At 42.5% G+C, this 17783-nt stretch overlaps 1 protein-coding gene and 2 pseudogenes across 1 annotated transcript in view; 1 reads left to right on the forward strand and 2 right to left on the reverse strand.

Moving 5' to 3' along the window:
• Window positions 1-17783, reverse strand: part of ZRANB1 (zinc finger RANBP2-type containing 1) — a 51063-nt gene that overhangs the window by 18616 nt on the left and 14664 nt on the right. The window contains exon 3 of the mRNA XM_006912864.3: window positions 1-47. This exon is cut by the window's left edge and continues 99 nt beyond it. Coding sequence (XP_006912926.1) covers window positions 1-47 — 47 coding nt within the window. The remainder of the gene's footprint in view (window positions 48-17783) is intronic.
• LOC112480504 lies at window positions 7222-7340 on the reverse strand (annotated as a pseudogene).
• Window positions 13721-13839, forward strand: LOC112480518 (annotated as a pseudogene).

Raw genomic sequence — 17783 nt, forward strand, 5'->3', positions numbered from 1 at the left:
CGATGACTTGTATGCTTCTATAGCAGCTAAATCCCCTTCCACCACCCCTAAAACAGGCATCGAGACAGAGAAGAGATTAATTTTATTGTTCTTCAAAAAGAGTAACCCTCTAGCATTCACTCTAAACTCCAAGCGTTTCTCTGTGCTTCCCGGATCCTGGGTATCATTTAAATGTCCTAGAGAATATAAGAGAAATTAGTGTCTCTCCCTCCCTTAACTTTCTTTCCAGAACAGACAGCCTCGTCGGGCACTTACCTTCACATCGTGCTGGCTCCATGCTCTGGTGGGGCTCACGGGAGCTATTAGGATAGGTTACCAGGATCGGAGATCAGTAACCTGGTCAGAGACACCAGACGTCACAGCAGACACTAAGCCCTGCCTGGCCTGCTGCTGCAGAGGCCGAGGAGACAGGGGTGTGCTGCTCCCCGCGGGCACCGGCGCCCTTGTCCTTTACACGGCATGTTTAAAGCCAAATCAGAACAACAAACGCTGGCCTTCCACACTCCCGCTCAGCTTTAAAACAATTCAGAGCAATTAAAACTAGTTTCATCATAAGTAAACGCAAGTTTTTTGATTTCACAATCTCTCAGAGCCAAGTCTTCATTACACCCATTAAGAATTACTAACGCAGTCAAACTCAGATGATTTTGAACAACAATATGCTAAAATAAAACATTATAACCAGTTGGGGGTAGACAGATGAAACAAGTATCGTCTTTTCCAAATCCATAAAGAACTTTCCATTCCCACTAATCTTAACACAAATTAATGTCAGGTTAAGACAGTGATGCCATTTACTAAGCAGTACAGTACATCTATAGATAATAAACAGCCTTGGCAAATACTGAAGGTGTTGCTTAGCTTCGAATGTGCCTGTATTTAAAAAACAAAACAAAATAAAACAAAACAAGACCGTAGGACCAAATAATCTTAAGTGTTTCCTAAGTTACATCAGGAAATGTTTGTTGGGAAAAATGCTAACACTGAAAGTATTCCTAGTGTCTTTTTTAAAGCATTTTTCATTGCTATCTTGAAATAGGAATTAAATAAGAACTATGCCTTAGAGTATGAGAGATTGGTACAATGCAAGAGACTCCCCCACCTCGCCCCCACCCCCGTTATTAAAAACAACACAGCTTTGAAATGATCATTCAAATTTCCACATTCGCTGAGAGGACCATGTTAGGTGACATGAGAAACACGAAGACAGCAAAGATGGGATTCCTAAACTCGAAGCGGTCCCTTCATCCCATTTGTGAGCCACAAAAGGCCAGCTTCGAAAGTTTTCGTACTCTGGGGTCAAAGACCCTTTCTGGGAATCCTAGATTCTCTCCCCCAAAACATGACCCCTGCCCCAGCCACATACATGTTTCAGGTTAAGATTCCATGGTATCGAATGAGAATGCCTTCTCAAAGGCATTTTTAATTTTCACAGCAGTGTAAGTTTAACATGTTCTTCACCCTAAACACCCAAGACCAGCTGGAACCCCACCTCCAATTACAAAAGGGCTTCCGAACACCCTTGTGAGGCAGAGCGTCCTGGAGAAGCCAGGCTCCAGGGCTAGAACCACAAGCGGCTGGCATGGGACGAGGAGGGTGAACCTCCTCCAGAGGGCAAGACTTAGCAACCGCGCTCGACGTGCTCGAGACGAAATGACTATGGTTAGAGAGGCAAGTACGAAAGATCGCTAAAATTTCTGCTTAGCTGGTTTCAATGGAACACATGAGAATCTGGTAGAGCTCATAACTTTGTGAATAATTTATTGTTTTTTTATTTTTTTGGAACTGAACATGCCCTACTCGATTTCCTCGTGTGTATGCGGGACTTCCTCACGAAGGCAGCTGCTGTCCACTTCAGCCCCGTCAAAGCTCTAACTGTTCGGGGGCATCAGGACCACCGGTCCCGACGGCTTTTAGCTTTAACCTAAATGTACACATACATAAATTTCTTTGGATGACTTAAGAAATGTTCTATGCACTTCCAAAAATAACCCAAGGACCAAAAATATCTCAAGTTACCTGAAAAGAAAGAGAGACCTTTACGGCGCTTGTGTATGTGTGCGTGTATCACGCACACGCACATATATTTATTTTCCAAAGACAAAGATGAGGTAATGCAAAGTTAAACACCAACTATTTTCATTCTTTTGACTAACGGGAGTAACGGGAGATGGTCTAAATCCCCGTCTTCACTATTTTTAGCTAACCATTTAGCTGATGTTTGGAGGAATCTCTTCTTAGAAATTCTTGCTGAAGGAAATTCATTTCCTCTCTGTTTCTGAGGAATTTCTGTAACTAGGAACTGGAGCGGGGTGCAGGGGGGACGATGACAGACCAGATACACAACAAAGTGAGCAAGCTGAGCTTAGGAGTTACGATTTACAATGTCATCCAGTCTGCTTTTAAAGAAAGGGTTTTTTAAAAATGTAAGCAGAACGTCATATGGCGAACTGCACGGTATGTGAATTATATCTCAATAAAGCAGGTACACACATGCACATAACACACATACAGGATTTGTACGTGGCCTAATCCTATCTGCCAAAAACAATTAATTGCTCCCCCAACCCCAAGCTCTGCACTGCAGCGCGGCCCACTCCCCAGCACGGAGTGACTGTGCAGAAAATGCAGCAGACGAGGGTGGCGGAGGAACAGACTCTGGTCTCCCAGTCTTCACAGGTGGAACTCTCTCACCTTTCCAGAACATGGAAAACACAAATTTAAGTACAGACACAAAGTAATATTTAAAAGAAAATAATTTTACCATCTGTTTTGGGAATATATAATTTCATTCTTTCATAAGCCATAATTAAGAGCTCACAGTTTCAGTCACTGTTGAGTTTTTAGCTACAAAGATGAGTAAATTTATTACAAATTATATTTCTTGAGAATAACAACAAACTGTCCAAATTCCTGGTGTATCTTTACTACACACTGTTCAAAGAGAGCTACTGACTGAAGTTTAGACAGCTTCTTGATAGACTGGTTTTCATTGTACACACGGTATTTAAAAGGATTTGGCTTATATGCAGATAATTTAAAGTTTTAACCACCACATGTTTTCTGATTAGGAGGGGGGAAAAAAAGCGCCAGATTATATGCAAAACAACTTAGAAAATATCTCTGAGTTCTTCATACAACGTTGCATTTTTACCACCTTTTAATATTAGGGGATAAAAAGAAAGTAGGTAGAGGAGTTGGAAGGCAGCAAATGACAGCAAATCAGTGTAAGTGGTAAAAACTCACTCAATGCGACCGACCAGAAGGAACGAGCGGAGTTCCGGCAGAAGAGAAAGCGGTGATGGACGCACGCTCTCTAGGCTGCTGACACCTCACCATGCCTCTTAGAAGCATCTTTCTCTCAACGAATGTGTATTACACAATCTATCCATTCCTCATCTATGCTATGAGAGCAAACAAAAAGACAGCCAAAGGCACTCTGAGAAGATCAGCTTTATAAAACTAACCTGCATTATCATCATACATTCAAAACTGATCAAATGAAATACACAACTAGCTAAGTAGTGGTACGTACTTATAGGTGAAGTGTGAATATACTTTTAAAAACATGAAGATCTAGGAGTAAATGTAAGCTACTATAGTAGAAACTACAGACTTGTTTAAAAAAAAAAAAGGCTCATACATATTGCCTTACTTGCTGGGCCAGGAGTAGAATTTAACATATTTTGAAGCCACAGGTCACAATTTACTGGGGACTTCACAGCTACTATGGAACTCCGTTGGTTAGACTATGGAGCTGGCTTATAGATGTTTAGAAAACAGACTTATTTTTTTCCCCCATATATGGCACAGTTTTCAAAGTTTTGCCTTATTTTCTTTTGTGACATAAAATCGTGATGGTAACTAACTTTGAAAAGAATGCCAAATGGTAAAAAAGAAGCCAGGACTTACCTGAGCCCACGTGGGCCAGCTCAACACTACCCTGGAGTTCTATGGTAGCTGTGACATCACAGCATGCTTTATGCTGTGGGGTCAGGGTGGACTTGGAGTCAGCTGGCACAATTTCAGGAGCCCTTAAAGAGAAAAGTTAGTTTTAAGTGGTAATGTTCAGAACGCCCGTTACCACGGTCAGCAGAGAGAGGCAGCCGCGGCTGGCTGCAGCGTCTAGGTAAGCTCTCCTCTACCCAGAGCCTCATTCACTTAGCCATCTGGCCGATTAGAAAGGAAACGACCACCCAGACACCTTTTCCACCTCCTAACCATCAGGCTACACAGTTCGATCGTGAACTTGGTTTAGACAGTCACAGCAATCTCTCTCAATACTCAAATATGAGCTGCTTTTTAAATGAAATGACCTCCATATTTTTAAGTGTATCTTCAAGTAGGCACAAGCGTCGCGGCAATCCAAAAATAGTTTGAGCGGAACAAACAAATCCCCTCTAGATGGACTTTTCATATAATAACTTAGGGCAACAAGTTAAAACCTACCATTTCTATTCCTAGGATAGTGCTAGCGAACAATAACCTTGTTAAAAACCCAAGAGAGATAAAAATCTCAACTGGTAATAAATCCTTAAATTTAACCTAATCCATACTATATCAAGACATGCTTCAATTCATTCCATTATGAAAACATCCTCTTTAGAAAAATAAGATTCAACGATAGGGAAGTCAAAATAGTCTCTAATTAAGGCCTTTAAATGTTCTATTATTAATCATGACAAACTGTGTCAAACGCAGTTTGTATTTTGGAGATTATTCCTCCTTACATCTTCGATCAGACTGTTAAGAACCCAACTGCTGTGGAAATACAATTTCCAAAGTTATGAAAAGACACCTGAATTGATAGATACCTTCCTAAGGAAGATCTCCCCCGCAGGAAGAAGGGCTGGGGAAAGTTCCATGCAAGGATGTAGCGGCACCTGTCACAAAGTCATCTTTGGTAAGGTGACCAGAGATGAAGACCAAAGTTAACAGGTTAAAGATGAATGTGAGTCCAAACCACAAAGGGCACTGAAAATATGGCTGAGAGAGTCATCGGAGGGGACGTTACGCTTCTTAAAAACACAGGGTTCTCGTCATATAAAACAGCGTATGTCAGAACCACACCCACCACTGACACCAAGTCCCAAAAACTACTCTGACTTCAAATAAAAATTTCTTCTGCTATACTGCCAAGTTATCCAGGCAGAATCTGAAACCAAACTTTAGATTTTTAGAATTATACTATTTTAGGTAGGCCTGGAGGAACAGAATAGTTTAACGCACTCTCTTTTCCAAGTGAGAAAACAAGAGGGTAAATGAACATTTTTAAAATGGGCCAGGGGGAGGGAAGAGAAAAGGAAAAGCTCTCAAAATATTGATAGAATTAAGACAGAATCATCGAACTGGAAGAGAAGGTAAAAAGTTACTTAGTCTGCCTTGATGAAGTTCCCCAGGTTTAAGCACAAAACAAGAAAGTCCCTATAATTTACCAGTGTAAGAGAAGGCTGCACAGTAAATTCATGGCCCCCAAGTATCCAAATAAGCTGAGTGGTAGATTTTCCCCAAAAGTTTCGGGCCCATGCATCATCTAACAAAACCCATTAGACATCAATCTCGTCTAAAACTGAACTTCACCATCTCCTGTGTTTGGGAAAATGATACTGCTGTCCAACCAAAGGGTCCGAGCCAAAAGCCCGGCTATTTCTTAAGGCCAATATCAATTCTTTCAAGCTGGGTCCATCCTGCCCTTTCAGTCTCTCTGAAACACATCCGTTGCCTCTCCCGTGGGTCAAGACCGTATGTGCTCTCTCACCTGGATCGCGGTCACTTCCTCCTAAATGGCGTGCTTTCCTACACAGCTATCCCCTCCCAAACTAGTGTCCATGCTGCGACCAGAGGGAGCCTCCTAAACCACAAACCTGAGGAAGGCAGTCCCCTTCCATCGTTTACCACTGCCCTCGCACGAAGAGGCAAACTCCTTAACCAGAGAAACAGGCTTTGAAAGTCCCGCACTACCCCGCAGCTTCCCCTCCACACTCCCCCTCCTGACTCTGGGGTCTTAGCACGTGCAATTCCCTCTGACACACTATTCCCTCTCCTAAGGTTTTGGCTTAGATGTCACTTCTTCCTGAAAGCCCTCTGCAAATCTCCAAGTGAGATTAGGGTCCGCACTCCCCTAGTACCCTCCCCTTCCTCTGCTGAACTTATCACTCTGTGCTCACTCCCCCCGCCGCAAGCCCGCACAGAGCCACGACTTATGCCACGGTGCCTGGGAGCACACTCAGTGGCTATCTGGATGCATAAATGAATGGGCGGCGGGGACAGACAAATAAGGAAAAGGTAAAAACTAAAAATTTTTAAAAACAATGGGTGGGTGGAGCAGGATGGTCGTTTGTCTTATCAGGTTTTTAAATATCTAATAAAGTCATAATTACTTAAGTAAATGTGTGATACTGGTGTTAAAAAAAATCAAAATAAAGAACCTCAGAACAAATGATATCAAATCATTGTTATGTATAATAGAAACACCCACAACAATGGGGAAAGAATTTAATAAATATTCAATTTTTCAGAAAATTAATTTAATCCTTAGTCTAAATCAAAAAACTGTGTTAACACAACAAAAATAAAATGTTATTAGTATAAATGTCTTCACCAAACAAAAAAGGGAAAGAAAATTTTCAACAAATAAATATGACTGGTATATATTTTTAATATACGTATTATCTATAATTTATAGACTTCATATAACTTGATAAAATCACAAAAAATGGACAAGACATGAATCAACAATTCACATAAAAAAATACAAATGACTAAATGAGAGAGCATGCCTCCCTGTAGACGTCGGCAAAGGGACAGCCACTCAGATGCTCACATGGATGACGGGGCGTGACTGAACGGTCCTTCCAGGCACCACTTTGCCAACATGCAAAAACTGCCTATAACACATCTGTACCATTTCACCCTATGATCCCATTTCCGGAAACCTAAGAAAATCGTTAGAAATGCTGACAATTTTGGTCATCAAAAGACTAAGAGAATAAAAAATTTTCAAATAACCCAAAGGCTAACAATAATGAATAGGTTAACTTTAAGTACAATAAGTCAATGCCAGGTTACACACTCATTTTCAAAAGGTGAAAGCATTTTATTTTATTTTACTTCATCTTTTTATTTTTTTAGGCGAGGCACTCCTTGGTTGACCTCACAGATTGCCAGGACCTTGTCAATCCCTTACAATACCTTATTTTTTTTATTTATTTTTAGTTTTTACGTCTACAGCACCTGGTCTTCCTAGGTGGTCTCCCATCCAAGTACTAACAAAGCCTGACCCTGCTTAGCTTCCGAGATCAGATGGGATCGGGCTTGTACAAGGTGGCATGGTCGTAGACCCAAGATGAAAGCATTTTAATTCAAAATGTAAAGCTCAACAAAAAATGTACAATATCAATTACATGAAAATGTGAAAAAACTGAAAATACACAAAGATAACATTTCCTCTAGACAATGATACTACAAACTATTTTTACTTTTTCATAGCTTTTCTTATCTGAAATAGTTTACAATGAGTATGCTCCGCTTTTATTATTTAAAAATGAAATAAACGCTCACGTACTGTTACAGGAAGTCAGTAACAATGTCTAAATTTGATGAAACAAGAAATAATGATACGTCCATCAATATACTAATGGATAAACAAAATGTGATACACATATATGTGGGGGTGGGGAAATCCTCCTGGTTTCCCTCTTAGTTCTTCTGGCTGATCTAATAATCAAACTAACATGACAGATCAACAGGAGAATGACCAAATTTAATATGTATGTACGCACAAGAGCCCCATAAGGGTATGTGACAGGAGGAAGAGCCAGGCAGTTAAGGCCATCTTGAGCTGAGACTGGAGGGCTGTGGCTTGGGACTACAAAGGGGAGGAAGATGGAAAAAGCAAATGTCTCATAAACAAATGTTTCCTGGGCCATCTTTAAAAATGGGACACAGAAGACTTTAATCAAAAGGGCCTTGCTTGTTCCTCCCTATTGATATGGGACACCACCTGTAAAATTCTTAATCTTTTAGCAGGAAATGATATGGGACATCTCTTGCACAGTTCTTAATATTTTTTTTAGTAAACCTAGTTAAGTTTTCCTCTCTCCTTTCTTTGGGAAAAGGCCCTCTCCCCCAAATCCAGATAATGACCCTGAAACTGGTAACTCCGGTCCTCTGGCTTTTGATAAGGATCATCTAAGTCAGGTGGGAGAGGCCCTAGGCCAGGCAGGGCCCTTAGAGTCTGAGAGGAGAGGGACTTTAGGCCAAAGGTGTTTTTAATTCTTTAAGAAATATATTAACCAAGTCTGTTTTCCTTTACTAGCTTAGTAGGCAAATCAATAATAGAAATTAATAAATATATGATTTCAACAAGTTTATATCTTCTTTTCCTTGTCTAGAGTCTGAGACAGCTCTTCAACAAGAGGCCCAAGACCCCGCCCTGACTGAGGCAGAAAGGGAAGGGGCTCCATGGAACCCCAGTAGGCAGAGACTGCACCCTTCTCAGCAAGAGGCAGATACAGAAGAGACCTCCCGTCCCTCACCATCCACACTAACAATAAGGGGGTTCATGACTCTTAGAAAAGAGTTAGGCAGGAAAATTAGATAGGGGTCTGGGGTCTGCCTGCAAAGACACTGAGGTCATCCTATACTAGGAAGGGTCCGCCCCAGCCCGCCCACAATTAAGCAAGCCAGAAGGCATTTCTGGGCTAAAAGTAACTCATACCAGGAAACAAGTAGGCAGAAAATTGGGTACTAGTTTTAGCCAGTCACCCGCACCTGTGCAATGAAGACTCCAACGACCTTCAACTCACCGGAGCCTCATTATACTATCATTATAATATGATGTATATGCCTGGAAGTTCATTAATATCATTATAATAGACTGAATTCTGAGAACGAACATGTGCAGAATGCAAATGATGAATCACTGAGTCCTGTCAATCTTAACTGTCAATCAAGGACACCCCCCACCCCCAAGAAAAGTGACCAGCCACAGCAAATAGGAATAAAAACCCCGAAGGCTTTGTCACCGGGCCTTTCGAGCCACGTTTCTCTTGCTCAGCCGCTTCCACGTTTGGGAGTGTACTTTCTCTTCTAATAAAACTTTTCTTCCCTACTGTATTGCGGTGTCTTGCCCACTTCTTTGTTCGAGACATCAGGAACCTGGACAATGTGCCGGGAGGGGACTCCCCATAGCACTGTCGCACACTAGTTCACATTAACCTACAATTATCTACAATGACAGCTCCCTTCCTGGAACAGATCCTCTATCTAAATTCTTTTAGGCATTTAGGGGCAGGTCACAAGTTCTTCCTAAGTCTTTTGTTTCTTAAAATTAAGCTTAAGATTATCAATATCTCAAAAAAGGGGCATACTTTGGGGTGGAAAGTTCTGCTGCCCCCACGTACAACAAATATTATTCAGTCTTAAAAGGGGAATTATGGCACATTCTACAACATGAATGAAACTGAAAGACACTAAATGAAATGAGCCAGTCACAAAAGAATATCATATGAAGTAGAATGGTGACTGTCAAGGGTGAGGAAAGGGGAAATGGGGAACGGGGAGCTAGTGCCAGTGGGTACAGAGTTTCAGTTCTGCAAGATGAGGTTCTGGAGAGGGACAGTGGTTACAGCTGCACAACACAACACCATGAAGGGGCTTCATGCCACTGCGCTGCGCACTTAAAAATGGTTAAGACGGCGAATTCTGTTACAGACACTTTACCACAATTACAGTTTTTAAAAAGATACAAAGACATTATTCAGAGATATTAGAAATGCTGTTCAAATAATATCACCTACCTATATAAGGTAGTGTTCCTTCCTCCTCATAAAAAGATAAATGTTTAAATGTTATGTAATCATAACCAAATTGAAGGTCATTCTATAGAATGGCCTGGACTCTGAAAATGTTAATGTGAAAGTTTAAAATAAACAAAAGCCACCTGAGGCACTGTTTAGATTAGAGGAGACCAAAGGGAAGAAACAACTAATACAACAGGAATAATCCTTGACTGACGGCGATTGGACCAATAGCTATTAGTGAAACTATTGGTATAATAAATATGGACTTTGAATGTTAAATTTTTCTAGATAATTCTACTGTATGGTTATACCAGAGGAAATGTCTGTTTTTAGTACATGCTGAAGTACTTAGAGGCAAAATGTCATGACATCTGCAGCTAATTCTCAGATAGTTCAAGAAAAACTCACAAAGACAGACAAACAGAGACAGCTGGAGAGAGGGAGAGAGCAAATGTGGCAAAGTACTAACAACTGTAAAATCTAGGTCAAAGGCATGTGGTGTTCGATGTATTACACTCGTAAATTTTCTACAGGTTTTGAAATTTCTCAGAATAAAAGGCCGATGGGGAAAAAGCGGCTGTCTCTGCACAGCAAGCTTGGAGGTGGAGAAGAGAAAAAAAACTATTGCTTTTCTTTATAAACTCTTCTATCTATACTGCTGGACTTTTTAGCCATGTGTAGAGTTCAATAAATGTTTAAAATTAGTTATTTTATGGTAAACAGTAAAGTCCTCTGGAGTATAAACATGTTTTTATACTTAAATGATGTTTGGATTTCATAATTCAATGTGTTCATTTAATATGGTGCTTTTCAAAAATGAAAGCCTTTACTAAACCAATGATACATATTCAAAAGTCAGTATCATGTAATCAGGAATCACCAGACATACTCACATTCTCTTTCTCAGCATAAGGAGGCGCATTATTAGTTGGCAGGCCTGTATTTCTAAAAGCCAGGAATTACGTCTCAGACAGACTAAAGGCACCCAGAAAACACCGCCAGCCTTCCATCTCTGCCACTGCCGTCCATTTGCCTAACACACTCGCTCCTGGAAGCTTCTATTTGATCCCAGGTGGCAGGAAGCACTTTCAAAAGCCTGACTGAATTGGCCAGGAGAAAGAAAATGTGTTGCATTCCCCAGATTAGAAGCCTTTCAATTGCTGAGAATTATCACAACTCACTTAGCGAAAATGACATAAAATGTCATTTTATATCCCGAGTTCCAAAAATCACAAAAGGAAATCCTTAGAAAACAAAAACCATCCGAAGAGACTACTCCATTCACGGTGCTAAAAGTTAATTCCATTATCTGTAACATTAACTACCTTGAACAGGAAGGAGATTCACAAGCAAGAACCTGCACAGAGCGAAAAGACACCAGAGTTGCTTCCACTACCCCCCACCCTGTGAGAGTATCACAGGGTCACACACAGTTAACCAGGGACACACGAAGCGTTGCCAGCCAGCAGCCTAGCACTCTGCCTTCCTTTTATGGGTGCAGGGCCAAAGACTTGCTGCAGGAGTCTGCATACACTTTGGATTCTATTTAAAGCTTTTAAAAGACTATTTTAACTCCAATCATTTTTTAGTGTTATTTTTTAAATAACATTAAATTTTGAAATCTCCTGGTTTTATAAATGTCTAAGACCCAAGACCTTTTTCTCTGGGCTCTGCCTTCATTCATAGGTAAAGCAACTTATTTAAGGAACAAAGGGCACTACCTCAGAAGAGTATCAGAACACTCAGGCTGGTATCAGTACAAAATCAAGTTCAGAATCAAACAAAACATTAACATCCTGGAATAAATCCAACACAAAAAATAGCAACAACTTAAATTAAAACAGTGAACAATTTCATCAGCCTCCTCTCTAAACGCCCAAAGATGATCTCCAAAAATTAAATATTACAACATCGATCTGCTATTGGGCTACTGACTCTGAAGGGATGAATACCCAAAGCCACGCCGCAGGGCAGAAAAAGTTCTAAAGATGGAAAACTTGATAGTGCAAAGAGCTGTAGTATCCCAACTGAAAAACAGGCAAACACAAGCAGAACAAACAGACCAAACGGTACAGAAATGCCACACTAAAAATCAAGTTCGAATAGTGCGACCTAACTAAAGAATGCTGGCTATTAATAGTAGCAAGTGACAGACAATCTTGGGACACAGCAATCAGCTTCCTACAGGTATATTTATCTACCTGATTTGGAAAAAAAGGCAGGACTGAAAACATTAATATTCACTATGTAAACATTAACAGAAGTTCCAGTAACAGCACTCCTTTGAACCACATTGAGTGGAAAAAACACTGTATACTGTGATTTACAGTGAGAAATACGTATCTGGTCTTCATCCACTGCTTCTGGCACATAGCTCCTTAAACCCTGAAATTTCCTATTAAGAGTCATCTTTTGTTATATTTCGTTTTGCTCCTAGTTACTGAAATAGCTCCAGATAAAGGTGAAGTGGGTGTTTTTTGTTATTCCTATAACAAGCCCCTTTCGACCAGTTCTGAGTTTATGTTAATGAGGTGACTTGTAAAAAGCCCTTAAAGATGGGAGGGGGTGATTAGAGGGAACTTTCAATCCCACCCCTACCTCCTGGAGGAGGGGCCGGAGACTGACTCAATCGACTACTCCAACGATTTAACTGATCATCCTGGTAACTGAGCCTCCATATACATCTCTTGGGGTCTGGAGAGCTGTGGGGTTTGAGGTTCTGGGCTGGGGGGCGCATGCAGGCGCTGGGACAGTGGCGGTCAAGACAGGGCATGGGACACACCACGCCCCTCCCTTGCCCTGTGCTTCTCCTTCCATCTGGCTGTCCCTTGCATATCATTTTATCATAAACAGTAATACAGCCAGTAAAATGTCCCCCTGAGTCCTCCGAGTCATGCTAGCGAATTAACCGAACCCAAGGTGGGACTTGTGGGACTTGTGTGATTTTCATCCGGTAGATGAGCAGCACAGGTAATCCCGACTTCCAACTGGCATCTGAAGCGGGGCGGAGGTGGGGGTTCTGTGGAACTGAACCCTTAATCTGTGGGATCTGATGCTGTGTCCAGGTAGACAGTGTCACGCCTGAGGTAAACTGCAGGGCACCCAGGTGGAGTAGTGAGAATGAGAACTGCTTGGTTTGGCAAACTGCCCCCTCCCCACCCCACCCCACGCCACACACACACCTGGTGTCCAGCAGTGCTGGGAGTGCAGGAGACACGCGCACGGTGAGTTTCCCCGTACAAATACTTCTACCATCTCCGACCAGAAAAGATGGCACGGCCACACCTAAGAGTGACCTAGCCTCTTGAGGGGCCTCAACCCCTCCCTACCGCAGGAGAGCTGACAGTTAAATTTTTCTGAATTTGCCACCGATGTGAGACAACTGAACATTTTCAGCATAAAATGCCAGTTTCACGGGGTGATCACTTTGTAAGATATATAAATGTCTAATCACTATGTCATACACCTGAAACTAATACTATTGTATGTCACTGTAATTGAAAATTTTTTTAATTAACTAATTTTTTCAACATGTACGCGTTATACAAGCCTGGTTTTCTTCCCCTACGCGGTCACACCCGCCACTCCCACAGTCTCGAATCCGTCCCGTCTTCCTCAACAGCATCGCCGGACGAGCTAAGGTGAGAAAGATGCAGCTGTTGTTTCAGACATGAGGCAAAATGCCAAATGGGAAGCAATAAGTCTAATGACAGCTGAACAAAAATTGTCCAAGTAAAACTTTTCATTTAGGACTTTAGGTTCAGTAAACAAACAAAATGACTTTTTCTTTATATCATATATTCATCAGATTATCAAATATTCACCAGTGAAGGCAGGAAGATAGAGAGATTAAAGGTAAAGAAATATAACTTCAGACTTTTCATATCCATAGACTGCCTGGTGAAAAACTGAGCCTCATCTACGGCCACATCACCCTGAACAAGCCCAATCTCGTCTGATCTCGGAAGCTAAGCAAGGTCAGGTCTGGTTAGTACTTGGATGGGAGACCACCTAGGAAGAGCAGGTGCTGTAGGCATAAAAAATTTTTTAAAAAACAAATAAAAAATAAGGGATTGTAATGTAAGCTGACAAGGTCCTTGCAATCTGTGAGGTCAACCAAGGATTGCCTCGCCTAAAAAAATAACAAGGAAAAAAACTGAGGCCTCTCTACTCTTTGCAATAAGACCCTATCGTACCTACTTACTCTGTCTTATCCTGACAGCGAGAAGTCAAGTTGGCTCCCGCTGGGTCGAGACGCAGGGAGTCTGCAGAAGATGAAGGTGAAGAAGACTTTAGAAGGCTAGGAAGGGAGAACCCAGCCCTTAGGAGAGAAGAAAGGTGAAGGTCTATTTGTCCAGATCCCAGTTTCCACGAAGGTGTACTCGCTGACTGACTTAACGAATGTTTGAATGCCTGCTATGTTTTCAGGCACTGTCTCAAGTACCAGGATACAGTTGTGAGCCAAAGAGACAAACTCCTGGACCTCAGGAAGCTTAAGCTGCTAAGGAAGAGAGAAACAAATAGCAAGGCGATTCAGTGTATCATCAGAAGGCGATGTGTGTTGTGGAGACAGGACTGAGGGACGAGGGCATAGGACAGGACTGGAATTTCGATGCGGCAGTCAGGGACGCCTCCCAGGAAGGCACCATTTGAGCAAAGAGCTTCAGGAAGCAAATAAGCTGATCCTACAAGCAGGGAAGAGAGCGATTCAGGCAGAGGAGGAGGCAACGGCTCGAGGCTTACACGGAAGAAAGGCGGGCACGGGGCTGCAGAGATACAGCAGGCTGGGAGCAAGGGACGGGATCAGAGGCGGACACTACGCATGGGGCGAAGGGGTGCGGGCCGGAGCCTGGAGAGGCCCAAGGGACTGTGGCTTTTACTTTGAGGGACACAGGCAATCAACTGGGAGGGCTCTGAGCAGTTTTCAAAGAGTAACCCCCATGTGCAGCACGGACTGCACAGGAGGGCAAGGACACAGATGGGGGCACGGTTTGCACCAGGGCGGTGAGAAGCGGTCAGATGCGAGTGAGATTTTCTGACAAATAGGAATGGGGCATAAAAGAGAAAACTCAAGGATGACCAAGGCTTTTGCACAGCAACTGGAAGAATGAACCTGCCACTGTCTGAGAGGGGAGCCCGTGAGAGAAAAGGTTTGAGGGAGAAACCAGTTGTTTTAGCCTCACGGAGCTGAAGTGAGTTTTATTACTGACAGTCCTGACTTATGACGGTTTGACTTACGATTTTTTGGCCTTATGGTGCTGCGAAAGCAATACAAATTCAGTAGAAACTGCAGGTCGAACGTGGCTCTTCCCCCCAGCTGGCGACATGCGGCGTGGTACCCTCCCGCGACGCTGGCAGCCCCGCGAGCCTGCCGGACACTGCCGTGCGTGTGCTGCGTCGCCAGCGTTTTTTGGGTTTTGTGTTTTCTTTTTCCGCATCCCATCACGTCTACAAAAAGCCCATCTGTATCTCCTGCTTCTGGTCGGAGAAGGAGAAATGCAACTGCTATTGCGATGACAGGACGGCTGCCCGGCCACAGGCCGCGGAGGCGCTCCGAGCCCGCCTGAAGCAGGCCGGGCCACGGCATCCAGCAGGGCGGGTGTGCAAAGTGCATTCTGACTTACAGTATTTTTCAACTTACGAGGGGATTTTTTTCATCAGGACAAAACCCCGTCATTAAGCCAAGGAGCACCTGTGTTAGGTATTTAGGGGAAGATGCTGTGTAGGCAGCTGGATATGTGAGTCTAGGGTTCAGGAATGCAAAGAGCAGTTACACAAATTTAACCTGGGTTTCTTACCTGACCCTGCATCTTTTCAAGGGATCAACTTGGGTCGCAAATGTAAATACCCTTTTAAAGAGCAACTGACTCGATGCGCTAACGGAACTAAAGTGGCGTGTCAGGTGGCGCTGCTCTCTAAGGACACTGTCCGCTACCCCATGACAGGCGGGCTCCGGTCAGCGCTGACATGGCCTCCCAGAAAATCCCTGGCACCAAACTGCGAACATTCCAGAGATAACGTGCATCTAAATTCACACCTCTGCCTTGACCATCTTGGCTCCCGCCCCCAGATTCCACTTCTGTCCCCAACATCTTCTCACCACATAAGACAATGTGACTGATGTGACACTGACCCCAGTAGTCATGTTAAGATCCTTGTTCGACAATGCAGATGATCTAGTTTACTCTTGCCTTCCCTCACTCCTATTTTACCAGCAGCAAAGCTGGCCTGACGTTGAGGGTTTTTTTTCCAATTTCAAGTAAGAAAGTATCACATTTGACACTTAGTTTAAGTTTTACACTCAGCATACATTTTATACCTAGTGTGCATACTGTGGAGATTTTTTTTAGTATATGTGCTGCCAAAGAGAGTACTGAGATGATTTTTTTAAATGTCTAACATCAGCACATCTAATGAAATCTGGAGAATATATGGCAGGCAGAAAAGGGAAAGTAAAGGTTAATTTTCAGTACATGTGAACTTCTGTGAATTAACCCAGCACAAATTGAACAAGTAAAAAAAAGTTATTAACATATTTCAGAGATTAAGAAATGACCAGCTAATAAAGACAGAGCCATAATCTTTTGCACAACAGTTCAAAAGTAAGAAATATTTACTGATAGTGAAGACAGAATTAACATTACCGTGAACCAAATACAATCAATCCTGGGCCCTAAAAACCTAGAAACTGTGAAGTGGGTGGGAATAGGGACTTCATGACAAACTGTTTGTAAATAAAACAAGAGCAAATCCCATATTAGTCCTAAAGCGGTACAGGGATGGTTGTTCGAAAGGAGGATACTAGAAAGAAAGAAAAGGCAGCAGGAGAAGACGAAGGACACCACGGACTGGTCGACCTTGTTTCAAGGACAGAAAACATTTCAAGGCAGGGGCTCTCATCCTAAGATCTATGAACTTGAAGAAACAATGAACTTCCGACTCCTAAAGGATGCTGTGACCCCAGAAAAGTTAAGAACCACTGCAACACAGTTCCTTTCTATCCATGAACTTAACGTGTGCTACAGTATCACCTCGCAGTAAACACATGCACAGTGCACTACTGCCTGCAAAAATGATTTTAAGTGTGTTCCAAAAGGCACATAGCTAATTAAAAGGCAATCACACTGAGAGGCAAGGTCACCAGAGAAGAGGGGATGTGGAGTGACTGCTTAATGGGCACGGAGATCATCGGGGCTGAGGAAAATACTTCAGAACCGGACAAGAGGTGGTGGCTGCACTACACTGTGAGTGCACGAAACGCCACTGAACTGCCACTTCCAAATGGTGAGTTCTGTTATGTGAATCTGGCCTCAATTAAAAAAATAACAAAACCATTTTGTATCTCCTTATGAAAAGAAGACAGTCAACACCAAGAGTGTTACCCCAACTGGGGTAGGAGGGAAATGGGATGAAATGGGACCGCACAGAGAGCAGGAGACTAGCTCTGTGCTTCCACGCCCAGCCTTCAGGACGCAATTGGAGCTAACAGGCACCAAGTGCCCACTGCGTTCCGTGCTCAGAGGGGCTCACTGCTGAGAGACATCCTTTTGGCCAGGATGAAACTAAAATTTAAAACTCAGATTTCTTGAAATAGGACTCCTCTCTCAGGACTTGCGGGTTTATATAGTTACGTCTTCCATATTCCTGGGGCTACATTCAGGAGTTAAAAACAAAAGAAATATTGGGAAAATGTGTATATACAACTAAGCCACGTTTAAGGCTTAGCTATTCTGCACGGTATTTAACTTGAGTATTCACTCAAAACTTCCTTTACAAAACTAAATGTCAAAGTAAGCGCCACATCCAAGTAACTGAAATCGTCAAACAGCTAATCTACTCAAAATGCAAAGAGATGAAAATACAGAAAAGTCAAATAATTACTTTTGTGAATTACATCACAAACAATTAACACACAGGGTCAACAACTACAGCAAGCCCAGTTCTGAGCCAGAAACTGGGACCAATATCCAGAACTTCTTT

Source organism: Pteropus alecto, unplaced genomic scaffold (assembly GCF_000325575.1).
Source record: "Pteropus alecto unplaced genomic scaffold, ASM32557v1 scaffold74, whole genome shotgun sequence".
NCBI lineage: Eukaryota > Metazoa > Chordata > Mammalia > Chiroptera > Pteropodidae > Pteropus > Pteropus alecto.